The sequence below is a fragment of the Salvia miltiorrhiza genome, chromosome 1, assembly GCF_028751815.1.
Source record: "Salvia miltiorrhiza cultivar Shanhuang (shh) chromosome 1, IMPLAD_Smil_shh, whole genome shotgun sequence".
Taxonomy (NCBI): Eukaryota; Viridiplantae; Streptophyta; class Magnoliopsida; order Lamiales; family Lamiaceae; genus Salvia; species Salvia miltiorrhiza.
The window spans coordinates 43,671,118-43,685,905 of NC_080387.1; the positions used below are offsets into that span (position 1 = coordinate 43,671,118).

A 14,788-nucleotide genomic window follows, 5' to 3' on the forward strand; every position below is an offset into this window, starting at 1 on the left:
CTTGATCCATCATTCCTCTTTAAAACCCTTGGAATGTTTGTATATCCACGGTTTTATTCTTGATTTTTTCCACGAGTTTATCCACCACCTTTTTCTGTGGGATCAGAGAATGACTGATATATCCATTCTGATCGTCCTTCTGCAGGTGGGTAACAACCTCGTCTTCTTTAGTCTGACTCGTCTCAGGATGATCCATCTGTCATATCTGAATCTTCAGAGCTAAAGACCTCTTCTTGCTCGTATATACTCTCGTTGGAGGATATATCTTCAAACTGATATACGGGTATCAGTTCCTGGTTGTAGAGGGCGTCTTCGATGTCCGATGTGGATTCGAATTTCCTTATCCCTCTTTTCTCGTTGTCTGGGCAATTGGTGGAAATATGCCCTTTTGCACTGCACGTCCAGCAGTTACAATCTTTGAAACATTCATTGGTTTTGGCTTGGGTACGCCTGAAAGTTTTCCTTGACGGGATTCGCTTTTGATATGAAAACCGGCTCCTCAATGGTCTGCTCCGTTGGCCTGATTTGTAGGAGCGTGCCTTCTGTCTTGTCCACATAGTTCTTGGCTTCCAAGAACTCCGCATTGTTCTTGATTTTCTTTCATAGGGTTGATACCTATGTTTCTTCTTTCTCCTTTGTTGATACAGCAACTCAGCTCCAATCTCTATTGGAAGATCAAGATTGTTGCACATCAATGCAGATTCTTTATTGAGCCTCCTCAATTTCTTGAGGTTTCTTGGTCCGCCGCCTTCTGGCACCATTCAGACAGCTTCTTGTGAACATATGACATCCTTCTTGATGCACTATCAAGTGGATATTCTCCTAGGTGATACGTACTCGTTGATGAGCATCTCCCTCCATGGACTCGGAAACTTTGTGAAAAAGAGGTCCCTGGCGGTCTGATCATCAACTAACCCCATATGGACATATAGGGCATATAGGCGCAAAAATTCATCGAGAGCTTTCGGCTCTAGCACCACCAATCTTAGATTGTAAAGTGTATGTCGATATTTTTTGCGCTTCTCTTCTGCTGATGCTTCAAAGAAACCCATTCCAAGAAAATGGATTTTGATCTGGTGGGCGGCATTTTCAAGGATTTCCAGAGCTAATTCTTTGGTGAACAACTCATTATTACCTCTGTTGATGCCTTATCCCAGAATTGTTTTACCATGCCGACAAAACTTGCCTCGAAGATTTTGATGAATTCATTTCTATCATATTCTATCGTGGCAATCACAACCTTCATAGCTGAAGCCCAGTCATCGATGAGAACTTCCCAATCTTTAAAGCTGGCTTCATCAAGGTTGAGAATCAATCCATAGTGGTGGATTGGTTCAAGTGTGGCCTTCCCTATAGGAGTGTCCTGCATTTTGGGCCGGCGTCTTCTGGTTCGTTGATATTGACTCGATTCTTCACGAGCTGCACCTCTCCTGGATGATTCTTCTTGTGGGTGCTCCATTTTTGGCACCTCTCCTCCTTGGCTCATCTTTAGATCAACCATATTTAAGTTAGCAAATGATTCTGCTAACTCTTGTAGATCCTCTAATTCGATTCGATCAGGTTATTCATGTTTTTTCCCTTTCACGATTCGGATTATGTCTTCTGGCTGCAGTTCTTTGGGCGCTACATCAAGTGGTAGTGGATACGTCGGGTCTTTGGACCATGTATTCCGAAGTCTTCCGGAACATGGTTTCCGCCTTTCGATGTCCTCCACCTTCTTTTGAATATCACGCAAGAGTTTTAGGATTTCCTCTTGTTTGAGTGATATTTGGCTCATCTCCATCGGTAGATTACATAGATTGATGCCATAGTATTCCACCGTTCTTTGGATCTCCCGCAAGTTGACATTGTCGGAAGAGTTTGACTCGATCTTTTGATAGCTTGGATAAGCTACTCCTGCTTTGTCCTTCTGTTCCATCAAATGTGTAGTTGATGGAGGTTGGTTCTGGCTCGTTCATTTGTCGATTTGGCCTCGGCAATTTCCAGTAGGGCATCAAGATAACCCCGTATGTTCGTAATAATATCACGAACAGTCTCCTGGTTCTCGGTGATGTGAACCGCTAGGGTTCTCCAAAACACTCGTAATTCGCCTGATAGGCGACTGTTTTCTCTTTCCAAATATTGGAAAGAAATCCTGTATACAAGACATCTCGGACACTCGTCCGAATCCATAAATTTTCAATGGAGTCTCCTCCCACATTGGTTAATTATAAAATAAATTAAATATAATATAATTCCTCTATAAAAACCCGCTCTGATACCATTTTAGGCGAGAGCGTGAAAGGTATCGTGAAATATGTTTTATAATTTTAAAGAACAAATTCATTAGGGTTATTAGTCTGAGATTGAAGTTTTTTGCACAAGTCATGGTAATGTTGGGTCTTTGTGCAAGTAATAAAAGTATGGGGCATTTTTGAAAATACAAAAAATTGAATGGTGTCAAATTTGGACAAACATTGAAAGTTGGTGTATTTTGTTGAAAAATTAAAAGTTCATGTCAAAATTCAAAATAGTAGGAAAGTTTGTGCATTTAAACAATAATTACCCTAGTTATTATGATGAAAAGTAGCAAATTTTATGATTAAAAATTATGGAAGTTCATTTCGTGAATCAATCGAAGCAAAACCCTTAGAAATTTGAATTTTCTTTACATGGAAAAGCAAAATAAGCAATGAACCAACTCAATCGAATCCTACACGAATTAGAACTAAGAACATTTTTGCCATACATGCATGCAATATAAAAATCGGAGTATTTTTGCAAATCGTACTGAAGTTTATGTAGTAGATTTAATAATAACACTATATTATAGAATATAGTTATTCAAAAAACATCTACAAGCAATACACACCAATAAACCTAAAAGCTTTCTGAATTCAACGAAGTAATTCATCACAATCAAACGCCACAACTTTGAAAACTGGCATGCACATAAAAAAAGCAGCTGACATATATCGATAGATTATATCGTATCATAACAAGGAAAAGACGGTTCTCCACATCACACACAAACGAAATCAGGTCATAGGTTTAGTCCAACCAAGTTGTAGCTTCAGAGACACAAAAGATGTGTTCTTACACATAGGTGTCGATCAATGATTTTCTCATTTCATCGACCAGACCACCAGGTTTACCGTCTCTCAACTTAAACACACTCTCGATGACAGACAACTCAGTAGCAGTCGTGTCTGATCCACAGAAAGCTGTCCAGTCATTGACTGTCATGCCAGCACCTATCACGTCGCTACCACGATTCACAGTCCCAGCTACCAAAGGAACTTGAAGGAGTGTCGAGAGTTCGTCCAGATCTTCTATAGATGTATGAGGATGAACCTGTCGCAACAAATAAATTTGTTATCACAACAGAAAAAAATTATTAAGATCCTTCCCTCAAGCTGTAATCCTTCAACAAAAAATTGAACTCTTACCAAGCCACCTCTGTTGGAAAAGGCACAATAACTGCCGACAAGAATATTGCCTGCTACAGTTTGACGGAAAACTTCCACACCAAGCACATCTGCAATCAATTCCTCGGTTTCCTAACAGAATATACTGACATCAGTGACTTACACTCTAGGTGTATCGAGACTAAAGATTGGCATCATTTCCAACACTAAGCAAGAACTAAAAACTCTAAACCTTCCATTAGAAAGCAGAGAAACAGTTTAAGCATAAATTCACAACTTTTCATTCCAAAATCTGACAATCTGAAATTCACAACTTTTCATTCCAAAATCTGACAATCTAAAAGCCCCTAACAACAAAAAATATGACAATCTAAAAGCCCCCAACAACAAATGAAGAGACAAGAAATCAAACATACTTTAGCGCAATATACGTAGTCAAAAGACCTTAGAAAATAAATTGTTGCAAGAAATCCTTTCTCATGGACACAGTTTTCCAGATTGAAATGTGAACAGGAAACCACATTAAATAAATAACTCAATCAAAATTAAAATGGATGTGAGCAGTAACTACACATTTGGAATGAACAGATGGTGAAGACAACAAGTTCACAGAGAGAAAAGTTGAGGATAACAAAATACAAAAGTGGGCTTACAGAGCCTCATAATGAGAGGTAAAGTGTACACGACTGAAAAATTCAATCCAATCCTACTAGGGTAAAAAGAACCAAACAGATGCAATCCATAACTTATAATCAATTCAAGCTTATAAGTGAAATACTAAACTTCAAAAGAAAAATCATAAAGAGCATGCTTCTCTTATTGACAAAAGTGGAAGAGCTTAGAGTGTTTTTGGCTCATCTTGAGTTCATGATCTGTAAAAGCTTTGCGAATGTTCTGATTTGGCTTCAGAACAACTGATCGAACCACCTAAAAACTGAAGTATCTATCTCTGGAACACCATTCTACAGCCCATCTTGATAAGGAAATTACTCCCAGAAAACCTTATGAGTATCAGAAAAGTTTGGGTTGATCTCAGTGCATTAACTTATTAAAGAACCCCGGAAAAAATCTAGTGAATCTTAATGCAACTAGCAGGCTTCTTTATGAAAGTTGTTCACTGCCAGGATAATTGAATTACCACCTGACTTTTAGTGCTTTTTCTATTGAAAGAACTAGGTAACTCCTTTACCGCTTTACGTTTAATGTTTTATATACCACAGGGTGTAGGGTAATAGAAAAAGAAACCCAAACAAACAGGAACTAGCATTACGATCATCCAAAAAACAATACACTTAAAGGCAAAGCAACATCCACCAAAGCTAAAACAGACTTCAGGACATAGTAGGTAACTGAATGCAAGCAATGTTTACCTTGTCAAGGTCAGGATGTGAAAGAGCCACATGATCATTGCAAGAAATGCAGTTCCCTAGAGAGTTTAATCTCTCCTCAATTCGCTGAACAACAACTGAATCTGGGAGACTGTTCCTTAAGTGTTGAAGCTCTATCATAAGCACAAAATAGATGCAACATCAGGTCTAGAAAATCAGAACATCATGTAATATTCTTATTCCTAAAAAAGGACCATATTGTACAGAAATAATCAGTATTTAGCAGCATATAATGAGTCTGCAATCCTATTACTTAAATAATTAAAGCAAGATGCAGAACTAGAACTTCCAGAACAACATCCCAAACCATCCCTTCACAATCCTACTACAGCTATAACCCTAAATATTTATGATAAGACATTGAGATCCTGCTATCATCTTTATCAGAATATAAAGCTCTTAAATTTATATGCGAATGGGCGGTGGGTTGGTTGGATTGGCAGATCACTCACAAACATACAATAACTTGAAAAAATCTAATTTTTGGTTTCATTGTTTCCATCAAGTTTTCTCTTAGTAACTTAGTCAGTTAATCTCCTCTGTTCAAGAAATAATCAAAATGAAAGCATGTAATCTTCATGGGAAAGGAAAATCTTCTTAAAGCAACAGATTAGACATCCATCTACAGGTTATAAGAATACTATGACCTAACAACATAAGCATGAAGTTGAGATATATACAGAATACAAGTATATGGCACATTAAATAAGTTGTGGGAAACACCTTGATCCGTAGTATTGTGAGGCAAAAGCAAACCATTCTTATTTCCTGCCAACGTAGTTAATTTGTGGTGTGAGTCAATATGTAGAGTGATTAATTCAAGGGCAATAAAGAAAATACAACTAAACTCTGACCAGCACAAAGGCGTCCGACGATTCTAGTACCAGCAATGGAGGCTTTGACCACAGGAATTACACCAGCCAACTCAGCCTCAAATGTGCTGCCACCAAACATCAAGTGTTAGAGAATGAAGTAAGAATACCACTATAAAAAGCCATTACAAGTATGATACCTGTAGAAGTTCTCCGAACCCCCAATCGCAACCAGACAATATGCATTGGTAAGCTTGGAGAAAACCCCAATATCACAATTATTCTCATACTGCAATCCTGTGAACCCCAAAAAAAATCGCAATGACTCTTTGCTCCAATCATTTTTTAAGGAACCACAGCTACAGGTACTTACTTGTTGCCATAGCAAATGATAAGGCACAGGACGAGGAACAACAAACGATCAAATCTGTACATTAAATAATAGATAAAACCGAATTAAAATCTCCACAACAAAATAAAAAGCAGCTGGAAGCTGAATACAAAACTGCAGGGCTTCGGCCACTCAACCCTAAATCCTAAATTCCAGCGGAACAAGGTCGCGCAATCGGCTGATGAATGAGAGAAGCCTAGAGAGAGAGGCAGGCGAGGCGGCGGCAAGGAGACGAGAGACAGCGCTAGCTGGGAACGAAGTGCAATCGGTTTCTCAATAAGGGATGGGAGTTGATATGTTAGGGTTAGTTTAGAACTTTAGTCTCATTCATGACTCACATCCATATACTTGTATTTATATATTGATTAGATATTTTTGGACTTGGGGCGCAAGGCTAACTGGCTAAGCACCGAACCGACCGGATTTACCAAAACCGATTTAAAATTATCAACCAAAACCGGTTTTCGATCGGTTAACAAAAGTACAAAACCCGCATGCCACACACTGTAAAAACATGAAACAAACAAAAAAAACAAAATACAAAAAACCAAAAATTTATATAATACACTCCATTTATCCATGAAAATTGTGTTGTTTCATCTTTAGAAAATTATCCCTTATATTTTAAATTTCATTCAAACTTAATATTTATAAAAACTCACCCATTACTTTTTTTATTTTGATGGGCCCAACACCACTAAAGAATAAGAATAACTATTATTAGTGATTTAATCTTTTACTTATAAATTGATATTTGTATTTATTTATTAAAAATATTACTTAATCTTGATGATTTCCGTGGGATTGGAGTTAAAGGATGTACTAGTGTTAAATTATGTTAGTGGAACTTTTGTTGTGTTGGCGTTGCACATCCATGTCATGTCATGTCACGCCCCCACACCAATTCATCCTGCAAATATTTAGTGATTGGGCCGAACAACATTCAAATTTACAAACTGTTCTGTAATCTAAGGGCCTTGCCCAAAATTATTGCCAGTGTTGGGCCTCGGACTTGATTCGAAATTTTGACTATCTAGCAACCCACTTATTTGATGAAATTTTGACTGATAGGTATCAAATCATTTTCTTCTTCAAATTTTTTTACACATTTATAATTCATAGCTGTTAAATCAGTCAAATATATAACAGTTTCATAAAAAACTAAACAAATTCATCAACATCAAATAATAAAATAGATTCTTCACGTAAATTTGGACATAAAATGGTTAAGTTTATAAAGTATGCATTTTTAACATACAACTCACGGAATAAGGCATTTTTGCCTATTAACTCATTTTTTTTCATTTATGGAATGAGAGGTTTAGAAACTAAAGCTGTAAACAAACCAAGCCGCTCGCAAACTATTCAGAGCTCGGCTTGAAAAAAGTTCGTTCAAGTTCATTTAGAGAAGCTCGATAAATAAACAAACTAAACTCGAGCTTAGTAGTATTCGGCTCGTTAGCTCGTTAACATGTTCGTCAAGTGATTCAGCTTGAAAAATATAAATTATTAGTCGATACAACTTATATTTATCCACTAAAATTAATAATAATTGTATTAGATCTATAATTAATTTTGTTAGTTATAAGAAAATAATTAATACATTTATTATTTTGAATAAAATAATTTATTTTTAAAATAAAATAATCAATATTTTGAATATAAATATAAATTTAGAAAGTTCGTATAGGCTCGTGAGCCGCTTGTGAGCCTCAAAGTATTCGGGAAGTAAAGTTCGGGATTCGATTCGATACTAAATAAACCAAATTTGAGCACACTGTTATTCGGTTCAACTCGTTTCTATTACACCCCTATTAGAAACGACCGCCTAAATAGTTGTTTCTATTGATTCAATGACAAGTACGTTGAAAGCACACATAAAAAGCTACCTCTATGCAAAATTTTTTAAAAATTATTTACATGATCATAATCATATTTTAACTAGAGGATTGACTCAAACTCAACCTTAAAAGTGAACTAAGAAAGCGAAAGAGAATAAAAATAACAAAAATTTAACAAACGAATGTAACAAACCACTATAAAATATTAAGCAGTTAGCGTGGATTCTACGATTATTAAAACAAATATATTATGTTATTTCTCTTATAATATTTCTTATATATATATATTCAAAGAACAAATACTAAATCTCAGCCATTGAACTTATCTAATCTAACGGTCAACATTTATTCACACAACGTTCAACGGGAATTTATGTTGAATGAAAATAGGGTCGAACCCCAGAAACCCCAAATATTCAATATAATTTTATAAACGTTCGTTGAACATTCAACGAAATTACTGACATGATCAACAGTTCGTGGTCTCCATTGAATGCGACCATATATATATATATATATATATATATATATATATATATATATATATATATATGGTCGCATTCAATGGAGACCACTCCCTTAGATAAAGAATAAAGACCAAATCAAGGCCATTCATTCACTCCAATCAACGGTTCATAATTTCCTGATTTGATTTTTCATGTAATTAAATATTGGTTAATTACATTTATCTAATCCAAAAAGGGCAAATATGTCCACTCAAATCCACTGAAATCTGGGATCACGTTGAATAAATTCCGGAAATTCCTCTTTCATTCTGGGACCTGATCCGTCAATGAACATAATAGGTGAACATTAGTATGTTCATTTATTTTTCTACGAACATATCGACGAACATTAGTATGTTCGTTAGTATTTTCTACGAACACTACATTGTCGATATGCAGATCTGCAAATCCGACGGCAATGCGGCGGTCGCTACCACAAGTGTCCACGTGACCGCCCTGGACGGCCTGGTGAACGTGAACTCCCTCTTCACCATCGCCGTCTTCATCGGCCGCTCCTTGGCGATGCCAGCGTTGACAAATTGGGGAGGGAGGCGAGGGAAGGGGGAATGGAGGGGACGGCGGATGAGACAGTGGGGGAGATGGAGGCGAGGAGCAGCAGCAGGAGGAGGAGGCGGCGCCAGATCTGAAAAAGGAAAGAGCGGCGGCGACGGTGGCTGTTGGACTGCTGTCGAAGGGAGGCAGATCAAGAGGAGAGTAATTTCCAGTAGGAGAGACGGAGAGATGAGAGGCGCCGGCCATTGCCGGCGGCTTCGCCGGAGAAGAACAGTGTGGGAGAGAGAGAGAAAATGAGTTGGGAGAAGAAAATACAAAATGACAAACCTAACCTTTATTATATAAAATAAATAAAATAAAATCATAATTAAAGGTTAAATTATCACCTTTAGATTAAGCAAGATCGACGCACATGATTTGGTCTTTATTCTTTATCTAAGGGAGTGGTCTCCATTGAACTCTCCCCCATATATGTAAGAAAGAAGAGAGAAGTAATCTCATCCGTTGATCTTATCTAATTTAACGGACATGATTTGTTCACGCCATGTTCAACGGATTTTTTCGTTGAACATTCGTGAACATATACAATATTTTTGGGGGTTTTGGGTTTCGATTCCCCATATGTTCAAAGAAAAAATTCGTTGAACATGGCGTGAACAAATCATGTCCGTTAGATTAGATAAGATCAACGGATGAGATTACTTTTCTCTTCTTTCTTACATTTAGGCCTTCTTCATTGAACCTTAGCATATATATATATATATATATATATATATATATATATATAGACAAAGGTTCAATGAAGAAGTCATATATTTTTAAAGAATGGAGAAGGAATCACATTCGTTGGTTTGTCAAGATCTAACGGTAGTCAATAATTTGCTGAGATGCGTTTTTTTATAGATTAAAGGATACTATTGTCAATTACTAATTGTTATAACCGTAAATTACCTTAATTAACTATAATCAAATCTTTTTTATTATAGGAGATATAGCTTGCAGATGCGTTACGTTCCTCCATTCACGAAATCAAATAGTATTCGTTATTGCTACAGATTACCCCATATAACTTATATGAAGACACATTATTAACTTCTTGTTGTTGTTTCACTCTCTTAATCTACGTTTAATTTGTCGAACATTCTACTGTACAATGGCCAACGTGAATTACAAGCTCAATGAACATATGGACAAAATTCGATGAATATGTACGTTGAACATGAAGTTAACAGGTGTTGAACTTTATAAATTATTTAATTCGATGAACATGTACGTTGAACACGAAGTTAACAGGTGTTGAACATTATAAATTATTTAATGAACATGCACAACAATGGAATGGATTAAATTTCAGAAACAAGTGAACATATGAAAAATGTCTCCAAAACAAATAAATCCATTCCTCCAAAATCTTTCCGAATCATTCTCTCCAACGGAAGTGAGCAATTTAAGGGATTGGATTAATCTCAGAAATATGTTGAATTATAATTTTACGACAATAACCTTTCTCGTATAAATAAAAGGATAAAATCACTTTTTATTGTTTGGTAAATCAAATTATCGAACGAAATTTGGGCCATCGATTACTTATCAATCAATGGTATTGATTTAATCTTTATTCTTACTCTAAGGGCTTTTTTTGTAGAGTCCAACCCTATATATATATATATATATATATATATATATATATATATATAGGAATGAGATCATGTAGTATCCAATGCTTATAATAGATCCGTAGGTCCAAATCTTGACCACACATTTATGACATGTGGCGCATCAAGATGGTGACACGTGGCAAGGCATTTCAAGGCAAAATCTGGAGAGGGGTAAAATTGGAATGTAATTTTCGGATTTAATAATTAAAAAAAATACTCCCTCCGTCCCATGAAGCGTGACCCATTTCTTTTCGGCACGGGAATTAAGAAATTGACATTTTTGTGTGTTAAGTGTGGTAGGTGAAAAAGTGAAAAGGTGAATAAAGGGTAAATTTTTTGCTATTTTTAGAAACAAGTCAAGCTTCGTGGGACAACCCAAAAAGGAAAGTGGGTCACACTTCGCGGGACGGAGGGAGTATTTTTTTTTTAGATTTTCTCAAAATAGATATATTTTAGATGCATATAGTTTCACACGAAGATGCATAAAGTTTTCACATGAAATGCATGACTTTGAGCAGAAAAATGCATTTGATCTTTACAGTTTTGGTATTTTCACCACCTCACCCCACACCACCCCCCAACCCTCCCCATTACCACCCCCCAAAAATAGGCATGTTTCACATGCATATAAAATCAAACAAAAATGCATAAAGTTTTCACATAAAAATGCATTAAATTATACAAAAAATGCATTTCATTTTAATAAATCTGGTAGTTTCCCCACCCCACCCCCCTCCCCCCAAATTTTTTTTTCTTTCAAAAATTGATTTTCTGATCAGTTTTTGAAAAAAGAAAAATTTGGGGGGTGGGTGGGTCAGCAATCAGAAAATCAGTTTTTGAAAAAAAAAAATTGGGGGGGGGGGGTGGGGTGGGGTGAAATCTTATGTATTTTTATATGAAACTTTATGCATTTTTATATGAACCTTCATGCATTTTCGTATTAAACTTTATGCATCTAAAATATATTTATTTTGAGAAAATCTAATTTTTTTTTAATTATTAAATCCAAAAATTACATTCCAATTTTACCCATCTCCAGATTTTGCCTTGAAATGCCTTGCCACGTGTCACCATCTTGATGCGCCACATGTCATAAATGTGTGGTTTAGATTTGGATCTACAGATCTATTATAAGCTTGGATATTACCGGAACCCAACCCTATATATATATATATATATATATAGGAATTGGTTCAATTGAGATTTTCATATATTTGTAGAATTGAGATTAGATCCTATCCATTTAAATGCTTTAATCTAACGATTAATAATTATTCTGTTTTTAATTATAAAATAATAGCGAAAGGCTCGTTTAGTAAATGAATATATTTTATGAACGCCTCCCACCTATATTTACGCTTATACAATCTGCAAATATTTGGAAATTAAATCTCAATTAGGTAAGGATTATATATACAGTTCATTAGACCAGCACCAACGGTGACACTGGGGTAAGGTCACGAGAATAAGACAAAATATGTGGAATTAAAATTTAAATGGAAAGTCATGATAAAACCATGACTTGGTGTGTCAGCCGCCCTCCGGGTCATACACATTTTCATTTATATTGTGCCACCTGGCAATTTTTGATTGGGCTTTTCATTGGTATTTAATTTCTTTATAAATATAATTTAATTACAATTTTTTTATAAATCCAAATCAAATTATATTAAAATTCTTATTAATTTTAACTCAATAAATGTAGCCTAATTATACTATATTCTCACACACAAATTAAATTTCTCTCTTCCTCACAATTTCACATTCTCTTTAATTTTTTGTTCACAAATTTGGGGATCTAGGGTTTTTGGCATCGGAAATTGAAGGGAATGGGGGCTAGAATGTCGCCGCTGCCCTGAGTCGCCGTAGAAGAATAGGTGGGTTTGCCAAGTTTTCAGAGGGAGACGGAGATGGCGGCGTAGTTTTGAGGGCGACGGAGGTGCCGAGAAGCTCTCTGTATGTCACGGCGACGGAGGTGGCGGCGTGGTTCTGAGGGAGACGGAGGTGCCGAGAACCTCTCTGTGTGTCGCCGGTGGTGCTGGCAGGGGGAGGGGGTATAAGGGTTTGAGGAAGATGATGATGATTTGGAATTTTTTTTGTTTTTTAATTTTATTTTTTTGCCACATGTAAAAAATATGTTTAAGTGTCAATTCCGGCTGCCACCTCATCAATTCCGGCTGCCACAGTGGCATTTCCGGCGCCGGCGTAAAAAAAAACCGGTCGCCGGATAAATTTGAGACAAAAACTAAAGGTTAGGTATTTAAAAGAAGAAAAATAAAAATAGGTGCAAAAACCAATTCCGTGTAAACGTTAGGGATTTACAGGCAATTACCCCTATTTATCTTGTTTTAATGTTCATACATTAATGAAGTTATGGGTTGTAAGATGATTTGTATGTGGGGTAGTGTGGTATGGGCATATTTAAAAAGAGATGATGAGTCTAGCTTTCAAGGTTTAATTATGCAGACAGTAAGAAGTAGTAAGCATTGGTCATGCAAAATGAATCATGATGAACATAAGTTCGAATGTCAAATACTATATATTATGTGCATTTGTTTAGTTGTTAAGTTTAACACAAACACTTAAGACGAACATAGGTTGAAAAATATTTAATGGGTGACTCGTAATACGTAGCTCATTATTGTTTGAAAAAACGTACATACTAAAAAATATTAACTTAATTTCTAATAGTGTATAATTCTTTGTATTACATCTTCAGCCAAATAAGTAAATTGTAGAATTCTTTAGTTCCTAACAAAACAGAATATTTCAGTTTTCCATACGTTCATCGCTTATTAATGTAAGTGTTAGAGTAGGATACTCTATTCTTGGATTGTCATTTATATAGTTTTGGCAACAAATACCAACCTTGATACCAAAAGAGATACCACGTTCCTTGCGAATTTTCTCTTAGAGATTTACTTGAAGTTGGAGATTGCCATGAAGTGTTCTACTTGATGAAGGACTCTATTTTTCGTCTGGCTTAAAGGCTAGGGTTTCAAAGACGAAGTCTTGTCAAAGAAGGACTCTTTGCTAGCCTATATATTCATCCATTCAGCCAAGAAAACGCAGCCGCTTTTTCAATACTTTTCACATATCTTTCTACAAGCAGTTGGTGTGCACAAATTCTGGAGCTTTTCTTGGTGTGAGTTCTTGTGCGTTTCTTTGTTATCTTGCTTTTAATTATTGTCGATAGCAAGGTTAATTCAGTTATCTCCTTTGTGAGTTGATGTATTGTGGTTGTAAGGGAGTAAGTGTGTTCGTCGGGGCTCACACTTAGAGAGTTAGTGTTATCTAGCTTTCAACGGTTTATCGTGTGTTGGGGTTTTGGGAAATTATAGAGGCGTTAGAAAGATTAAGTCTTTGTATAAGTCCTGCTGTAATTTAACCTCACATAGTGAATCGTTTTCCCTGGGCGAGGCCCCTCAGACGTAGGTGTTCTATCACCGAACTGGGTTACCATCTCGTGTGTTCGCGTTTATTTCTTTTCTGCAATCTGCTGTGCTTTGGTATTTCGTTTGGTACCATATTTGGTTGCTGTGAACTTTATGTTTATAAGAGCAGACGGATCTTTCAGTAAGTTCAAAATATCCAATGATAACCAAATCCTTGCCAAATCGAAGATCAATTTCAGTCGGAAGGAGCAAAATTATCGGGACCTTGCTTTGATTCCGAGCTTTGGCTAGAGAACAGTTTGACATCTATACCCATTAATGATGGAAGGACGAGATTCTATCTTATATCTAACTATAAGTGAATATCCTAACATATGCTGACTATATATATATATATATATATATATATAGGGAGAGGTTCAGGAAAGAACCATAAATAAAAGAAGATCGGAGAACCATTTTCAGCCATTCGATCATCAAGATCTACGGTGGATGCATCATCTTGTTGGATGAATGCAGATCCTGGGTTCGAATCCTGAAGGGAGCATTTTTTTTATTTTTTTGAGTGCATTAATTTTAACAGCTGATGCATTAATTTTTACAGTGAATGCATTAGATTTGATGGTTCTCCCGTTCTCACAAATATTGTAGTTCTCTCTAGAACCACACCCTATATATATATATATATATATATATATATATATGGAGAGGTTCAAATAAGAACCACTAAATAAAATTAGAACAGAGAATCATTTTAAGCCATTCGATCATCAAGATCTACGGTGGATGCATCATCTTGATGGATGAATGCAGATCCTGGGTTCGAATCCTGAAGGGAGCAAAAATTTTATTATTTTCGGATGCATTAAATTTAATA

At 36.0% G+C, this 14,788-nt stretch overlaps 1 protein-coding gene across 2 annotated transcripts; it reads right to left on the reverse strand.

The window, feature by feature from the left end:
* Nucleotides 1-2,854: 2,854 nt before the first annotated feature.
* LOC131026473 (eukaryotic translation initiation factor 6-2) lies at nucleotides 2,855-6,490 on the reverse strand. Of its 2 annotated transcripts, none has more exons than XM_057956353.1 (8): nucleotides 6,136-6,490; nucleotides 5,981-6,034; nucleotides 5,808-5,904; nucleotides 5,650-5,735; nucleotides 5,519-5,563; nucleotides 4,778-4,908; nucleotides 3,429-3,539; nucleotides 2,855-3,333 (listed from the first exon to the last, which is right to left on the reverse strand). In XM_057956353.1, exons 2-8 carry the CDS (start codon nucleotides 5,988-5,990, stop codon nucleotides 3,076-3,078), a joined length of 738 nt encoding a protein of 245 aa, XP_057812336.1. In that variant the 5' UTR covers nucleotides 5,991-6,034; nucleotides 6,136-6,490; the 3' UTR covers nucleotides 2,855-3,075. The 2 variants fall into 2 exon arrangements, with proteins under 2 accessions (XP_057812336.1, XP_057812333.1); XM_057956350.1 differs by having other exon boundaries at nucleotides 6,114-6,334.
* Between the last annotated feature and the right edge of the window lie 8,298 nt (nucleotides 6,491-14,788).